General features: G+C 39.5%; 2 protein-coding genes across 2 annotated transcripts in view; one reads left to right on the forward strand and one right to left on the reverse strand.

Moving 5' to 3' along the window:
• Nucleotides 1–4,018, reverse strand: part of PRR11 (proline rich 11) — an 11,380-nt gene extending 7,362 nt beyond the window's left edge. The window contains exons 1-3 of the mRNA XM_006832379.1: nucleotides 3,891–4,018; nucleotides 849–999; nucleotides 476–598 (exon numbers count right to left, since the gene is read on the reverse strand). Of these exons, the coding sequence (XP_006832442.1) occupies nucleotides 476–598; nucleotides 849–999; nucleotides 3,891–4,018 (402 nt within the window). The remainder of the gene's footprint in view (nucleotides 1–475; nucleotides 599–848; nucleotides 1,000–3,890) is intronic.
• A 2,106-nt stretch (nucleotides 4,019–6,124) lies between these two features.
• The window catches only part of LOC102841774 (putative spindle and kinetochore-associated protein 2-like), a 31,933-nt gene continuing 22,775 nt past the window's right edge, over nucleotides 6,125–15,282 (forward strand). Inside the window, exon 1 of the mRNA XM_006833634.1 lies at nucleotides 6,125–6,157. Within this exon, the coding sequence (XP_006833697.1) occupies nucleotides 6,125–6,157 (33 nt within the window). The remainder of the gene's footprint in view (nucleotides 6,158–15,282) is intronic.

Below are 15,282 nucleotides of genomic sequence, written 5' to 3' on the forward strand. Positions count from 1 at the left end.
AACAACAACAATAATTATTGTTATTATTATCCATGTAACAACAGTTATTCTGCTTCCTCCCTGTGCTTCCTATTTTCATTCCACCACCCCCACCCCCGCTTCCCATCCTTTATCAACTTTGTCTTTTGGTAAATGTTGTCCTTTTGATTTTGAACGATTGACCATTCCATGGTGAGTATACCTTACTAATATTGTTGTCCCCCTATATACATGTGTACTGGCTTGACTGAAAGTGAGTTCCTTTCTAGACCAGAAGGGTGGTCGAGAAACATAGGACTGGGCAGTGATTCTCACTCCACTGTGCATGGGGTCACTACAAGTAGGCAGGTAACAACAACACCAACATAAAAGTATTTTCTGCCTGGCTTTTGAGATACTTATAGATCATGCTTTCCCTCTCCAATTACAAAAGTCTTTTCTAATAAGCTCTAGCTTTACTTAAGTCTGACTTTGTTTTTTATTTGACAATACCAACCTTCAGTGCTTCCTGGAGCTTGCAGAATTCACTTTCTAAAATGCAAAACCGTTGTTTTAAACTGTGAAGTTCTTGACGATAGACACAGGATGGAAAAATGGTATCTTTCAATATTTCTAAAGTCTGAAATTCAATAATAAACAAGTCTGAATTCTATGAAAAATAAGATAAGGACCAAAAAACAAAATAAAAAAATAAAAAAGGGAGGGGAAGAGGGTCTAGAAGTGGTTTGATGTATATTTTAAACCAAAGGCAGACATGAATCCATATAATTTCATTTTATTTTAGTTTAGTCTGTTTTTCTGACTTGAGAATGCACACATATAAACATACATAATAAGTGTGTAGAAACATAGGTTTGTGAAACCCATACCTGGGCTATGCAGTTCTGGCACCAGCTATATACAGACCACACTCTATTTGTCCAAAGTCTTACTGCATCTTTAATATTGGGAAAACTGAAGTTACAGGTTAACCTGAGCCAGCGTCTGCTACTGGGTACGTCTGTTGGAGGAATAATCACTCTGTAGGAAAAACAAAATCAAATAAATAAAAAACCCCTCAGAATTAGAGTAGTATTTAAATTAAACAAGAGGCTGGTTTTATAGTCTTAATCAGGAGGAGAGAGACATCCTAAAGCCAAATTCTTCACTGAATTCTAGAATTCAGGAATTCATTCATTCAACAAATATTGTGTACCTGTTATGTTCAATATGTACCAATATGTTCAGGAGTCCTGGTGTGGCACAGTGGGTTAATGTGCTGGATGGCAAAGTCAGTTTGAACCGCAAGGTTGGCAGTTCAAGCTCACCAGCCACTCCTGAGAATCCCTACACAAGGTCGCTATGGGTCAGAACCAACTCAATGGCAGTTAACAACAACAACATTATGTTCAATGGAGACCCGGTATAGCCCTGGAGGATAAGCACTAGACTGGCAAAGTTGGTTTGAACCACAAGGTTGGCAGTTCAAACTCACCAGCTGCTCCTTGGAAACCCTATACAGGGTCGCTATGAGTCAGAATCAACTCAAAGGCACAACAACTATGTTCAAGGTACCAGGGATTCATGATGAACAACAGACAAAAATTCTACCCTCATGGAGTTTACAGTCTCATGGGGAAAAATAGATAAGTAAACAACAACATATATGGTATGTTAAATAGTGAATAGATGATGAGGAGAACAAGAGCAAGGAAGGAGGAATGTAAATGGTGGAGAGTGATGACATTTTAGATAGGGTTTGTTGTTGTTAAGTGCAATGCAGTCAATTCCGGCGACCCTGTATAGCTTCCAAAGAGCAGCTGGTGAGTTTGAACCACTGCACTTGCGGTTCAAACCAAACTTTTAGTCAAGTGCTTATCCTACAGAGTCACACCAGGGTAGCTAAGGAAAAGTCTCATCAAGTTGACTTTTGAAGGAAATGTAAATTGTTGCAGTAAGAGCATTTTAGGTAGACGGTGGAAGAGAACCTTGGTGTTTGAAGAATAGGAAAAGGCCAGAGTGACTAGGGTACAGAAACTGAAGGGCAGAGGATTAGGAGATGAGATCAGAGTGTGATTCAGAAAGGTCTTATTGTAAATAAAAGAAAAAGGTCCCTGCCCCTCTGTGTGCACCGAAATCCAGTCTCTGGACACAGGCGCACTGAGCCACCATGGCTCTTCACATCTGACTCCCCGAATAGGTAGGGGAAGAATGGGAAGTAGTCTCAGATTTATAGCGAAAAGTGATATTCATGAAAAGGGGTGGGGTAAGACTGGGGATTGGTTGAACTCAAGTACACTTTGATTTAAAGGGCCATACAATTTTAATTAACTGTGCAGGTGTACAGGATGCTGAGGAAGGGTTTGCGCTTCAGCAAACCAAGAAGTTTTGCCGCGAGTTTTAATAAGTTAGTTCCTTTGGCTGAAATGCTCTGCACATGTGTGATGTCCCAAAATACTTGAGTCTGGTTTGGGCTGGTTGTCATCTGAGTGTGGTATCAATAGCATTGAATTAGCACAGGAATAGAGTAACTTTAGCTCACAGATGTACCGGTTTTATTTTGGATCATGTTGTTGTTAAGTGTCCTTAAGTATGTTGGTAGTGCCATGGAATCAGTCTTGACTCAGAGCAATCCTGTACCAGGTTTCCGAGGAATCTACTAGGGGCTAGTAGATTCAAACTGTTGACCTTGCAGTTAGCAGCCCAACACTTAACCTCTATGCTACCAGGGTTCCCTTTATCCATGCTAATATTTTTTTATTATAAGTGAGCTAGGAAGCAACTGGAGCGTTTGAAGTAGAGGAGTGCCACGACATGATCTGTTACATGCTCTTTTTAGCTGTAGTGTTGCAGACTCACTACAGAGGAGTCTAGGGTCTAAGCAGGAAGATCAGTGAGGAGGCTTTGATAATCTAGGATACAGAAAAGTCAGGGATAGTGACTTAGTTGCTACTTTAAGAGAGCAAGTGTGTTTTAAAAAAAATGTTTTTTTTAATAAAGATAGCTGTAACTACAAAGAAATATATAAAGTACCATTCCCAAACCAAATGCACTGCCACTGAGTCGATACTGACTCATAGTGACCTTGTATGCAGTTTCTGAAGCTGTACATGTTTACGGGAGCAGAAAGCCTCAGTTTTCTCCTGCAAAGCGAAAGCGGCTGATGGATTTAAACAGCTGACCTTGCAGTACTTATCTTATAGTCCCAGCTGGCCTCCTTTTATAAAGTGGCTTCCTTTTATAAGATAAGTACTGCAAGGTCTTACTTTCCATCCATAAAGGATGGGTTCCTGGAAATGAGAGTCTCTTTCAATAACACATTTAAACTGAAAGTTCCAAAAATTAACTGATAAAACCAAAGCATTATCACAACTAAGATTTAAACTGAAATCCTATGCTCCTTCTTTGATCACTTACTTACCAGACTTATGTCAGAATTAAATTGATCAAGAAAGGAGAAAAACAGTGCTGTCCATTTCAAACACAATTCCTTGTGATTTTCATTTCATTTAGCCCTCTAAACTAGGGTTGCCTGCCACATAAAATACAGGACACCCAGGTAAATCTGAATTTCAGATAACAATACTTTTTTTAGTATAAGTGTATTGCAAGGAACCTATTTAAACTGTGTAGGTATACAGAATTTGAATCATGGTATGGTCCGGTAGGATAAACACTAGACTGCTAATCACAAGGTTGGCAGTTCAAACCCACCAGCTGCTTCTCGGAAACCATTTACAGGATCACTATGAATTAGAACCAATTCACAGGCCCTTAGCAACAACAACAATAACAGCAACAAAAGATAAAACTTGTTTATCTGAGATTGAAATTTAACTCAGCATTTTGTATTTGTATTTGCTAAATCTTGTAACTCTATCCTAAGCTGATCAGATCTCTTAATATTTTCTCTGTTCTACATTATGCCTTGCCTTTCTGGTGACTGTGGGGGCGAGGGAGGTGTAACCAGCTTGGATGGAAATCGAGAAGCTTCTCTTTTCTTGAATAGTCTTTTGGCTTTGGCTTTTTGCTTCCTTCTTCGTTGCTTAAACTTGGGCATGATTTCTATAGAAAAAAAAAAAGATTTTTACATTTTAAATTTGTATTAATATAGACATGATAATAACGGCACAAATCATCTATGTACAGTTTAATAAATGATCACAAAGTGAACACACCCTTGAAATTGTCACCTAAGTTAAGAAAAAAGTCATTACCGGCACACCAGAATCCCATGAAGTGGACGAAGATTTATACCAGGATTTAAACTGTCATCCTTCACAGGCATAATAAGAAAATTGAATTTAATGCAGGAGATGATAAGAAACCTTCAAATACTTTAAACAAGAGAGTAATAAGATCATATTTTGTTCTAAATGGTAAAGACTAAAGACAGGAGGATCATGGGAGAACACTCAGACTTGGAAAAATCTCCAAAACAACTGGTCTGGACTTTTCAAGAATTTCATCAAAGACAAATAAGTATAGTAAAAGGCCAGGGAACTAATTTGGATTAAAGGAGACTAAGTAAATCCTGGTGTGGTATTGTGGGTTACTGAAAGATAATATGAAAAGGGAAATATATAGGTTATATTCTCTTTTTAAGGAGCTCTGGTAGCATAGTGATTATGAGCTGGGCTGCTAACCTCAAGGTCAGCAGTTCGAAACTACCAGCTGCTGTTCCGCGGGAGAAAGATGAGGCGTTCTGCTCCCGTAAAGATTTACAGCCTCGGAAACCCTAGGCAGGGTCGCTATGAGTCGGAATTGATTCCAAGGCACATAACAACAACAACAACAACAACGTGTGTTAGTCGGAGTCTTGGTGGTCTGCAAACAAGCCATTTCTATGAAACCCTATACAGGGTTGCTAGGAGTTGGAATCGACTCCACGGCACTTAAACAGCAATATGTTAGTTAACAAAAGTTAACAGAAGTTGAAATCCAGCACAGGAACCCACAGAGCCACATAAAGCCTCTCCCAGTACAGTATTAGGCATACAGCAAACAGGGCTCCCACGTTTAAAATCGACACTCTCACGGAATGTCGGACGATATAAGACTACATCAAGAAACACGGTAATACTGCTGGTCCAGTTGTGTACTTTCTCAGACTTTAATGTGTGTAAGAATCACTGGAGGCAGTGATGAGGTTCGGTAAAAATGCATATTTTGATTCTATAGGTCTGGGTGGAATCCAACAATTTGCATTTGAAACAAGTGCCCGAATAATGCTGATGCTGCGGGTCTGTGGACCACACTTGAAGTCGCAAAGATGTAAAGGAACGTGCAAAAGGAAGACAGATGCCTTGCTCCAAAACATACTGTTTGGAGTGTTAATTAAATAGCAGAAACATGGTTAGGATGAAGACAAGCTGAGCAATTTCCCCAGCCTCAAACCTCTCCTTCTCCGCTCCGTCTTCCCTCCCACTACAGACAAAGTCTTCCCTCCTTTCGTCGTAAGAATACAAGCAGAAAATGGCTCAGGTACAGAAGACGCGAGTACAGGTAAACAAAGGAAGAATCTCTCTGCACTTACTAGTCTAAAAGCCCGCGGATTAGATGAAGTCTGGGCTGTGGTCTCTCCCATGCCATAGAGAAAAATTCAAAATTAAACCCTTGTCATGGATAGGCCAATCGTACCAATGACCCTTCTACGATTCAGTGGCGCCGAAGTAAAATCTAGTTTGCGATTGGTTGAGATAGCACATGCTCTGGCCAATCAGAGCCGAAATATTCCCAATCAGAAAAGAGGGAAGGCGGGAGGGAAAAGGAGGGGAAGCTTGAGAGAAAAGAGGGTGTGCCCACGCCCTCTTTGCTGTCTGTGGAAGGTTTTATGTAATTGGTTGGCGCTTCTTCTGACTGCACCAATCACAAGGTCCTTTCTGCTGAGTTCTAACTATGAAATTGAAAGTAGAGATGAGGGAGCAGCCAATGGCAAAAAAGTCTACAACAGCCAATCATCCTGCGGCGTTTTGTGTTTTTGCCCAACAGGAAAATATATTTATATGGAGGGGCGTTACCCAATCTCCATTGGGCGGGCGTTGGTGAAATTGGGGAGCCAATGAATGCGAGACGTTGAGTGACAGCTGTCCAATAGGGACCTTCAGTGCTAGTACGGTTTGGGGCTTAAGCGCCGCCGCGGTCTGAGGAATGTCAACTATTCAACATGGAGGCGGAGGTCGATAAACTGGAACTGATGGTGAGTGCAAAGTGGAGCTCTACAGGGTAGTTTCTTTCTCCCCCATGGCTTCGAAGGTGGGACCCAACTTGTAGACGCTGGAAACTCTGGTAGGCGGAGGCTATAGCAGACTTGAGTTCCCTCCTCTTTCGCTAAAGGGAGTTGCCACCGCCTGCTCGTTTTTAACTGCCGCGCGGAAGGGGTACATCCGGGAAACTCGTGAGGGAAATGGCGGGAGATGTTGAGGGTGCGGGGCCTTTGGAATTCCTTGTTCTCTCCCCTTTACCTTTCCTCCCCTCAAGAAACTGTAGCTAGTGCACAAAGCGTTGTATCTATTTCTACCAAAAGATGTGACTGGAAAGGTCGCTAAACACTTCTAGAAGGGGAAAACTCGTTCACACTCCCGAGAAAGGGAGATGAAGGGTGGGTTATAGCCCAAAGGAGGTACATCTCTTTAGGGATGAGCCTTTCAGGCTCTCAAAGGATGAAGAAGTCTGAGAAAGGATGCTCGGGACTTGTCTTTGCAACTTCCTATCAATAAGCCGCTGAATCTCCTTGGGGTGAGAGAAAGGTGTGAGCGATCGGGATGTGAACCACAAACTTCTTCCTTGGGGCGCTGATGGGAGTGGTAGCTGTAAAGCTCCTCAGTTCTAGAGTTGCCCAATTTCGTTAATTTGCGTAAGTAAGGGGCGGAAGCGAATTGGAAATGACTCCCATTGCCTGGATAGTTTGGGCTGGCAAGAGGGCGCTAAGTGGGGGGTTGGGGGCTGCCCTTCCTATTTTCTTTTAGGATGTCTTCCCCAACTTGTTCTTTATATCACCTCCCTTCCATCCCTAGACTGCCACTACCTGCTTGTTTGCCGGCGTGCTTTTCTTCTCTTGTTCTGTTTGTAGCTATACTTTCCAGGCATATTAGTCTTTTGGATTGGGTTGGCTTCCTTAAAAACGTGGAAATTGTAGGCAAACAAACACTCATAAGTCAGCGCCTGTCGTTTTTCTGTTAAAGAATATGACAAGATGAAAATCATTAAAAAATTAATTTCTAAAGTTAGAGAAATGCACCCTAGACTCACGTCTCTTCTTGACGGGTAGAATCAACTTAAAATTTTTTATATATACTCAAAACTTTAATTCACTTCCATTTTTGTTTCTCTTTTGTCAAGGATTCTAGCTTTCTCCCACCAAAATTTAGGCCTTTAGTATCAAACATAAAATGTGAAAATTCTGGAGCGCCAAGGACCTACCTTTAATTCCCTCTGTACATACTTCCTGTTATGGCGCTGTAGGATAACCACAAGGTTGAAGATTCAAACCCACTAACCACTCCTCGGAAACTATTACGGTCGCTAATGTTGTGTTGGTAAAATGCCGTTGAGTCAGTTCCGACCCATAGCGACTATGTATAGGGTTTCCAAGAAGCATCGAGTGAGCTTGAACCGCCAACCTTGCACTTCAAACGGCTTTGCAGTCTGACGCATTAACAACCCACAGCGCCACACCAGGATCGCTATTAGGAAACCCTTTACAGGGTCTATATAAGTCGGAACTGACTAGGTGTCACTTAACAACAAAACACATACGCAGGCTCTTATCAACAATATACATACTCAATATTCCTAGTCAAACTCTGAGGATGTAAAGAGAATTGATCTTAGATTTTAGTGAAGGGTTCACGCTCATATAATTGTTCTCTTAGGTAAAAAAAAGAAAGAAACTCCAGGCAAAAGAAACATTGGTGTGTGTGTGTGATACTCCAAATTTTAAGTGTCTCAGATTTCTTTCTTCTCCATCCCTAATTTCCTTCCTTACGCTGCGCACCCCACTCCTTGCGTCTTTTGTCTTTTTGACATTTGACTTGGAAACGCCATGTGGTGATGGAAGAAAGGGAATAGCATCCTTATCTGACCACTTCTCACCTCAGAAAATGTGAGGCCTTGATCTTCTGATGTATTGATGGACAAGGGTGCCTCACATAAAAAACTTGATTTGAAGGCTCTCAGTTGCTTGTAACATATATATATTTTTTAACTTGCTTTGTGGTGAGTAGGAGATGTGGGAATAAGGGAATGGAGAGAAACAGCAGAGAAAAAGGAAGAGTTTTTAGTTTTCTATTCTTGTAATAGAAAATTTTAGTACAATGTTTTTCTAATGTCTTTTTAAAAAACAAACCAAAAACATGCTAACATTGTAGATTGACTGTATTATTAGGAATAAATGTTAAAACTACCTTGCTTTCTCTCCCCTAGTTCTGAATGTCTCCCTCCAGATAATATTTCTACTTAATTGTAACTCCTGGTGTGGTGCTGCGGGTTAATGTGCTGGACTGTAAAGTCAGTTTGAACTGAAGGTCGGCGGGTTAGGCTCACCGGTTCAAGCTCACCAGCCACTCCTTGGAAACCCTATACAGGTTCAGACATTTAACAACAACAAATGACACTAATTTTGCTTTTAACAGCTTTGACCTCAAATTTGATGTTTTGAAGATACACGTTTTCTGGCTTTTGCAATAGAGTCAGTACCCTCAGAGGACTTCTTTGGATAGAACATGTTTTAAAGAGACAACAATTAAGCATTTTGACAAACAGTAAGTTTTATAAAATTATGAGGTAGCAAGATTCAAACTTTTAGGTACTATTTGAATAATAGAGAAGCTCAAAATTTTATTTTTGAAAAGAGGAAGAGAAAAGAGTAGGTCTTTTTCCTTTTCAAAATTTATTTCAAGTATTCTAGTAGTTTCTCTGCCCTCCACTCCCCCTAGTTATTAGTTTATCTCCATATTCGTTAGGGTAAACATTGTGTTTGAACTTTAATGTTTTTCACATTACTGTTTTTCATCAACTGGATAGTAAAAGATAGTGCAGCTCATCATCAGAAGCTTTGCCGTGTTGTTTTTAGAAAAAAAGTTATGTCTGTGAACCAGTTTAGTTTCTAAGATTCTAAAAACATGTTTTCTGTGCTATCCTGATTTTTGTCTTTACAGTACTTAAATAATTGGCTGAGAAACCAATACTGAGTATTTAATATATGAAAACAGAATGTATGCTATTTAACTTTCAAGAGAAAGTGCTTATTCAGATTTTGTAGATAACCTGGTATGTTTTTATTGAATTTAACAATTATTTTAACTTCCAATTCAGAAAGTTAAACATTTGTCTTTTAAATACTTGTCTTTAAATGTGTGGCCCAGCATTTGAGACCAAGATATTGAATGTTCCAGTTGTCCTGACTTTGAGTTAATTTCTTAGTAGGCTCACAATCCAACTAAGTAGTTGGACTGGACTATGTAAAGGGAGGTTGGGGAAAATAATGGGAATGTATTTCTGCATCAGTCAATGTTATTAATGAGAGAATAGACTCATTAGAGGGTAATCTGTCAACTATGAGTCAGATTCAACTCCTTGGCAATGGGTTTGGTTTTGGTTTTGAGGGTAGTCTTTGTTCTCTTTTTTTCTTCACATATTGACTGAGTGGTATTTGTCTAATGTCCTTATTTGGTACCACTAGAAATTATGCACAAAAGATAGTGTGATACTGCTTTCATTTCTGGGTTTACATCTGACTAGTGAATGGATTCTTACTAGTTTAAAGGTTGTTGCTATTAACTTCCATGGAGTTGGTTCTAACTCATAGCAACCTTGTATAGAGTTTCCAAGGAGTAGCTGGTGGGATGGAACTGCTGACCTTGAAGTTAGCAGTCTAGTGCTTACTGTACAGCGCTGTACCAGGAGTATGTAGAGTGGAAATTAGCAGAAGGTCCAAGGTTAGAATATGAATTAGCTTGAAAACAACAACAACAAAAATTCAAACCAGATTATTTCTGCTTGATTTTTTTTTAAGTTTGAAGGAGATGAAGATTCTTTTCCCCTATATTTAAAATATTTGAAGAGTTAACTGAAATTTTAAAATCTTCCATAGTATTCAGCTGAGTAGAGCTAATGCCTTGTTTAGGGCACATTGAGTCACAGGAAGTCTCTTCCCTTATTATAATGTTGTTGTTAAGTGCGGTGGTTGGTTAGAACTCATAGCAACTTTGTAAAGGGTTTCCGAGGAGAAACTAGTGGTTTTGAACCACTGAGCTTGTAGGTAGCAGTCCAGTGCATATTCTGCAGCGCCAACACCTGGCCTCCCTTGTTATAATGGTGGTGGTGGGGTTGTGTAGGATAGAGTCAATTCTGACTCATATCAACCCTGCGTAGGGTTTCCCAGGCTGTAAATCTTTAGGGGAGCAGAAAGCCTCATCTTTCTCCCATGGGGTGACTGGTGGATTCAGTTGGCAGCCCAACACCTAATCCATTAGCCACCAGGACTCTTTCCCTTGTTTTAATTGTTAGTGCAGTGGAGTCTGTTCCGACTCATAGTCACCCTGTATAGGATTTCCAAGGAGCGGCTGGTGGGTTTGAACTGCCAGTTTTGTGGTTAGTAGTCTAGTGCTTACCCTATAAGTGCCACACCAGGATTTCCCATTATAATGGTGGTGGTTAGTGGTTAAGTACCATAGAGTCGGTTCCAACTCACAGTGACCCTGCTTAGGGTTTGCAAGGAGAGGCTGGTAAGTTTGAACTGCTAGCCTTGTGGTCCACTGCTTATCCTACAGCACCACAGCCACACCAGGACTCCAAAACTGAACATGAGCAGAGAAAGTGCAAACTGACAAGGGTGGGATTTGAACCCAGTGTTCTCATAGCACAATGGATTAGCAGTTCATCCCATTAACCACCTAGCCACATCTACATAATGTTGTTGTTGTTGTTAAGTTCCTTTGAGTTGGTTCCAACTCATAGTGACCCTGTGTAGGGTTTCCAAGGAGCAGCTGGTGGGTTTGAACTGCTGTCCTTGTGGTTCACAGTCCAGCGGTGATCCTACAGCGCCACTCAGTGCAGTCTTCAGCCAGTTCTTGAGATAGAAAGCCAATGATGACAAATGTTTTTCACATTGTAGTTTAGGTTCCAGAGAGGTTGTTGTTGTTAAGTGCCATTGAGTCAGTTCAAACCCATAGCAACCCTTTATAGGGTTTACAAGGAGCAGCTGGTGAGCTTGAACCACCGACCTTGCAGTTCAAACGACTTTGCAGTCTGACGCATTAGCCCACAGGATCAAGCACTTAGCTACAACAGATGACACTAAGTCTGCTTTTAACAGCTTTAACCTCAAATTCGATGTTTTGAAGAGAAACGTTTTCTGGCCTTTGCAATAGAGTTAGTATCCTCAGCGCCACACCAGGTAGGCTGGGTATGAGAGATGATTTTACTTCTCATTTGTTTTCTTTGATATCCAAAAGGACTATTTTGTTGTTGTTGTTGTTAAGTGCCCTTGAGTTGGTTCCAACCCATAGCGACCCTGTATTGGATTTCTGAGGAGTGGCTGGTGAGTTTGAACTGCCGACCTTGCAGTTCAAACCGACCTTATAATCCAGCACAAATGAGAGTAAATCAGTCAGTGTCTGGAAGCAGCTGACAAAATAAATCTCAGCAGAACAGAAATATTTTTCTCACCTTTGTCTTATTATAGGAGACATGGGGATAGTAGTGGGTTAAGCATTGGGCTGGTAGCCACTGAGCTGACAGTTCAACTCACAAGCCGCTATGTGGAAGACAGAGGAGACTTTGATTCCTTAAAAAATTTGCAGCCTCAGAAACCCTCTGGAGCAGTTCTAATAGTGTCGCTGTGAGTTGGAATTGACTCAGTGGCAGTGGGTTTTGAGTTTTGTCTTCCTATATCTTTAATTAAGTCTTAACAACACCCATGTTAATTACTACTAAAGCTTAGGACATATTAACATATTTACATTCTATGCATATTTCTGTTTGAATATTAGGATATGTGCAGGTTCCAATTCACAGTGAGCTTGTATAGAGTCAAGAGAGGGTTTGAACTGCCAGCTGTTCGGATATCTGTCCAGTGCTTTTCCTACAGTACCATAGATTACTCTTCAAAACACAATTTATCAGGTTGATATTTAAGTCCACTTTTTAAAAAAAATTGATACGCATATTTTTAAGCTTTTTCTTTTTAACATTGATATAAATATTCTTAGGTTTTGGATGTCTTCAGTCCAAAATGATAGCCCTACTTTAAATTCTTTTTGCATTGAAGACTCAACTGATGCCAGATGCTTTGGTCTTTCCCACCTTCTACTGCTAACGAATGCTCTGACTTTATTGCACTACTGTACTTTACAGCTAGCAGTGCAATAGTATTGTCAAAGCATCTGAAAGCAGGATGCACACCAGAATTTTGACTCTTGTCTTACATCTTCAGTATTTGTGAGTAATTTACCACTGTATAATTTTATTACCAATAGTATATCTTTTTAAAAGTCTTTTTTCTTAACTAATGAAAAACTTACTACGGTAATAATGCTTAGAGAATACTTTTTATTTCCTAAGTTGTTATGACTAAATGAGTAGTACTTTGTAATTGCTTCTTTTTTCCGACAGATTTGAATGGGTTCTGCCAAACCTTGGGTTTTCTTTAATTGTGTTTTATGATGAATTAGTAAGGGACAAAAGTAATTTCTGCTGTGTATTTCCTGTGATAACTTGTCCCAAACCATAATTGGTATTAACTTTGTGTATTGTGAAGGAAATGCCTGAGTTTAAAACTTAAGAATGTTTGTCTTAAGACTTCTTTTAAAATAATTATTTAATATGGTAATTGTGAACTAATCACCTATAATGTTTTCTTATCAGTTTTATTGAGATATAATCTACATATAACAGTTGTATATTTTAATTGGACAATTTGATGCATCTTAACAAATGTACAAGGTTATATAACTGCCGTTACAGCAATGCTATAGAACATTTCCATTAATGCCAAAAAGTTCACATGTGCCCCTTTACAGTCAACCGCCTCATATAAAACACCTTACAACTGATCTCATGCTTTGCCTTTTCTAGAATTTCATATCAATGGAATAATATAGTATGGAGTCTTTTGTGTCTAGCTTCTTTCACTTAGGAAAATGTTGCATTTCTCAGTAGATGGTCATTTTTATTATAGACTTGTGTTCCATTGTTTAGAATATCACAACTTGTTTTATTCATTCACCAGATTGTGAAGTTATGGGTGTTTCCAAGTTTCACAAGTTAAAGTAACATTGCTCTTCATATTAGAGTACAAGTCTTTGTGTGGACATATTATTTTTCAGGTTAATACCAAGGAGTGAGATTACTGGATAGCATGCTAAATGTATATGTGCTTTTACAAGAAACTGCTACAATCTTTCTCAAAGTGGTTGTACAATTTTGCATTCCCAAAACAATGTATTAAGATTCCAATTTCTCCACATCAATATCTTAGGCATTAGTGAGCTGAAATGGACTGATATTGGCCATTTTGAATCTGACAACCACAAGGTTTCCTATGCCAGGAATGACAAAATGAAGAGGAATGGTATTGCATTCATTGTCAAAAAGAACATATCCAGATCAGTCATGAGGTACAACGCTGTCTGTGATAGGATAATATCCATGCGCCTACAGGGAAGCCCAGTTAATACCACTATTATTCAAATTTATGCACCAACCACTAAAGCCAGTGAGGATGAAATAGAAGAATTCTACCAACTTCTTCAATGTGAAATTGATCAAACATGCAATCAAGATGTATTGATCATTACTGGTAATTGGAATGCAAAGGTTGGGAGCAAAGAGATCGGTAGTTGGTAAATAGGCCTTGGTGATAGAAATGATGCTGGAGAATGCATGATAGAGTTCTGAAAAATCAATGGTTTGTTCATTTCAAATAGCTTCTTCAGACAGCATAAGAGACGACTATACACATGGACCTCACCAGATGGAATATAATCAAATTGACTACATCTGCAGTAAGAGACGATGGAAAAGTCCCATATCATCAGTGAAAACAAGGTTAGGGGCAGACTGTGGAACAGTCTATTACTAACATCAATTACTCATATGCAAATTCAAACTGAAGCTGAAGAAAATGAAAGCAAGTCCACAAGAGCCAAAATATGACCTTGAGTCTATCCTACCTGAATTTAGAGATCATCTAAAGAACAGATTTGATACATTAAACACTAAAGACCAAAGACCAGAAGAGTTGTGGAATGACATCAAGAACATCATACAGGTAGAAAGCAAAAAGTCATTAAGAAGACAAGAAAGAAGGAAAAGGTCAAAAAGGATGTCAGAAGAGACCATAAAACTTGCTCTCCAGCGTAGAGATGCTAAAACAATGGAAGAAATGAGGAGGTCCAAGAGCTGAACAGAAAATTTCAAAGATCAGCTTGAGAAGATAAAGCCAAATATGTGCAAAGTCTGCAAAGATCTGGAGTTAGAAAACCAAAAAAGGAAGAACACACTCAGCATTTCTCAAACGGGGGGAAATGAAGAAAAAATTCAAGCCTCGACTTTTGTTTGAAGGATTCTTTGGGCAAATTATTGAATGATGCAGATAGCATCAAAAGAAGATGGAAGAAATACAGAGTCACTGTACCAAAAAGAGATGGTTGATGTTCAACCATTTCAACAGGTAGCGTATGATCAAGAGCCAATGATACTGAAGGAAGAAATCCAAGGTGCATTGAAGGAATTGGCAAAGAACAAGGCACCAGGAATTACTGGAATACAAATTGAAATCTTTCAACAAAGTGAGGTGGCACAGGAAGCAGTCACTCATCTCTGTCAAGAAATTTGGACGACAGCTATCTGGCTGACTGATTCGAAGAGATCCATATTTGTGCCCATTCCAAAGAAAGGTGACCCAATGGAATGCGGAAATCATTGGACAATCTCCTTGATACCCCTATGTGAGTAAAATTTTACTAAAAGTAATACAGAAACGGCGACAAGCACACATTGACAGAAAACTTCCAGAGGTTCAAGCCGGATTCAGAAGAGACTATGGAACGAGGGATATCATTGCTGATGTCTGATGGATCTTGGTTGGAAGCAGAGAATATCAGAAAGATGTTTACCTGTGCTTTATTGACTACGCAAAGGCTTTTGATTGTGTGGATCATGACAAGCTATGGCCAACATTGTGAAGTATTAGTATTCCTGAATATTTAATTGTACTCATGAGGAATCTATTTATGGACCAAGAGACAGTTGTTTGAACAGAACATGGGAACACTGAATAGTTTAAAATTAAGAAAGGTGTGCGACAGGGTTGTATTCTTT

Source organism: Chrysochloris asiatica, unplaced genomic scaffold, assembly GCF_000296735.1.
Source record: "Chrysochloris asiatica unplaced genomic scaffold, ChrAsi1.0 scaffold00007, whole genome shotgun sequence".
Classification (NCBI taxonomy): Eukaryota; Metazoa; Chordata; class Mammalia; order Afrosoricida; family Chrysochloridae; genus Chrysochloris; species Chrysochloris asiatica.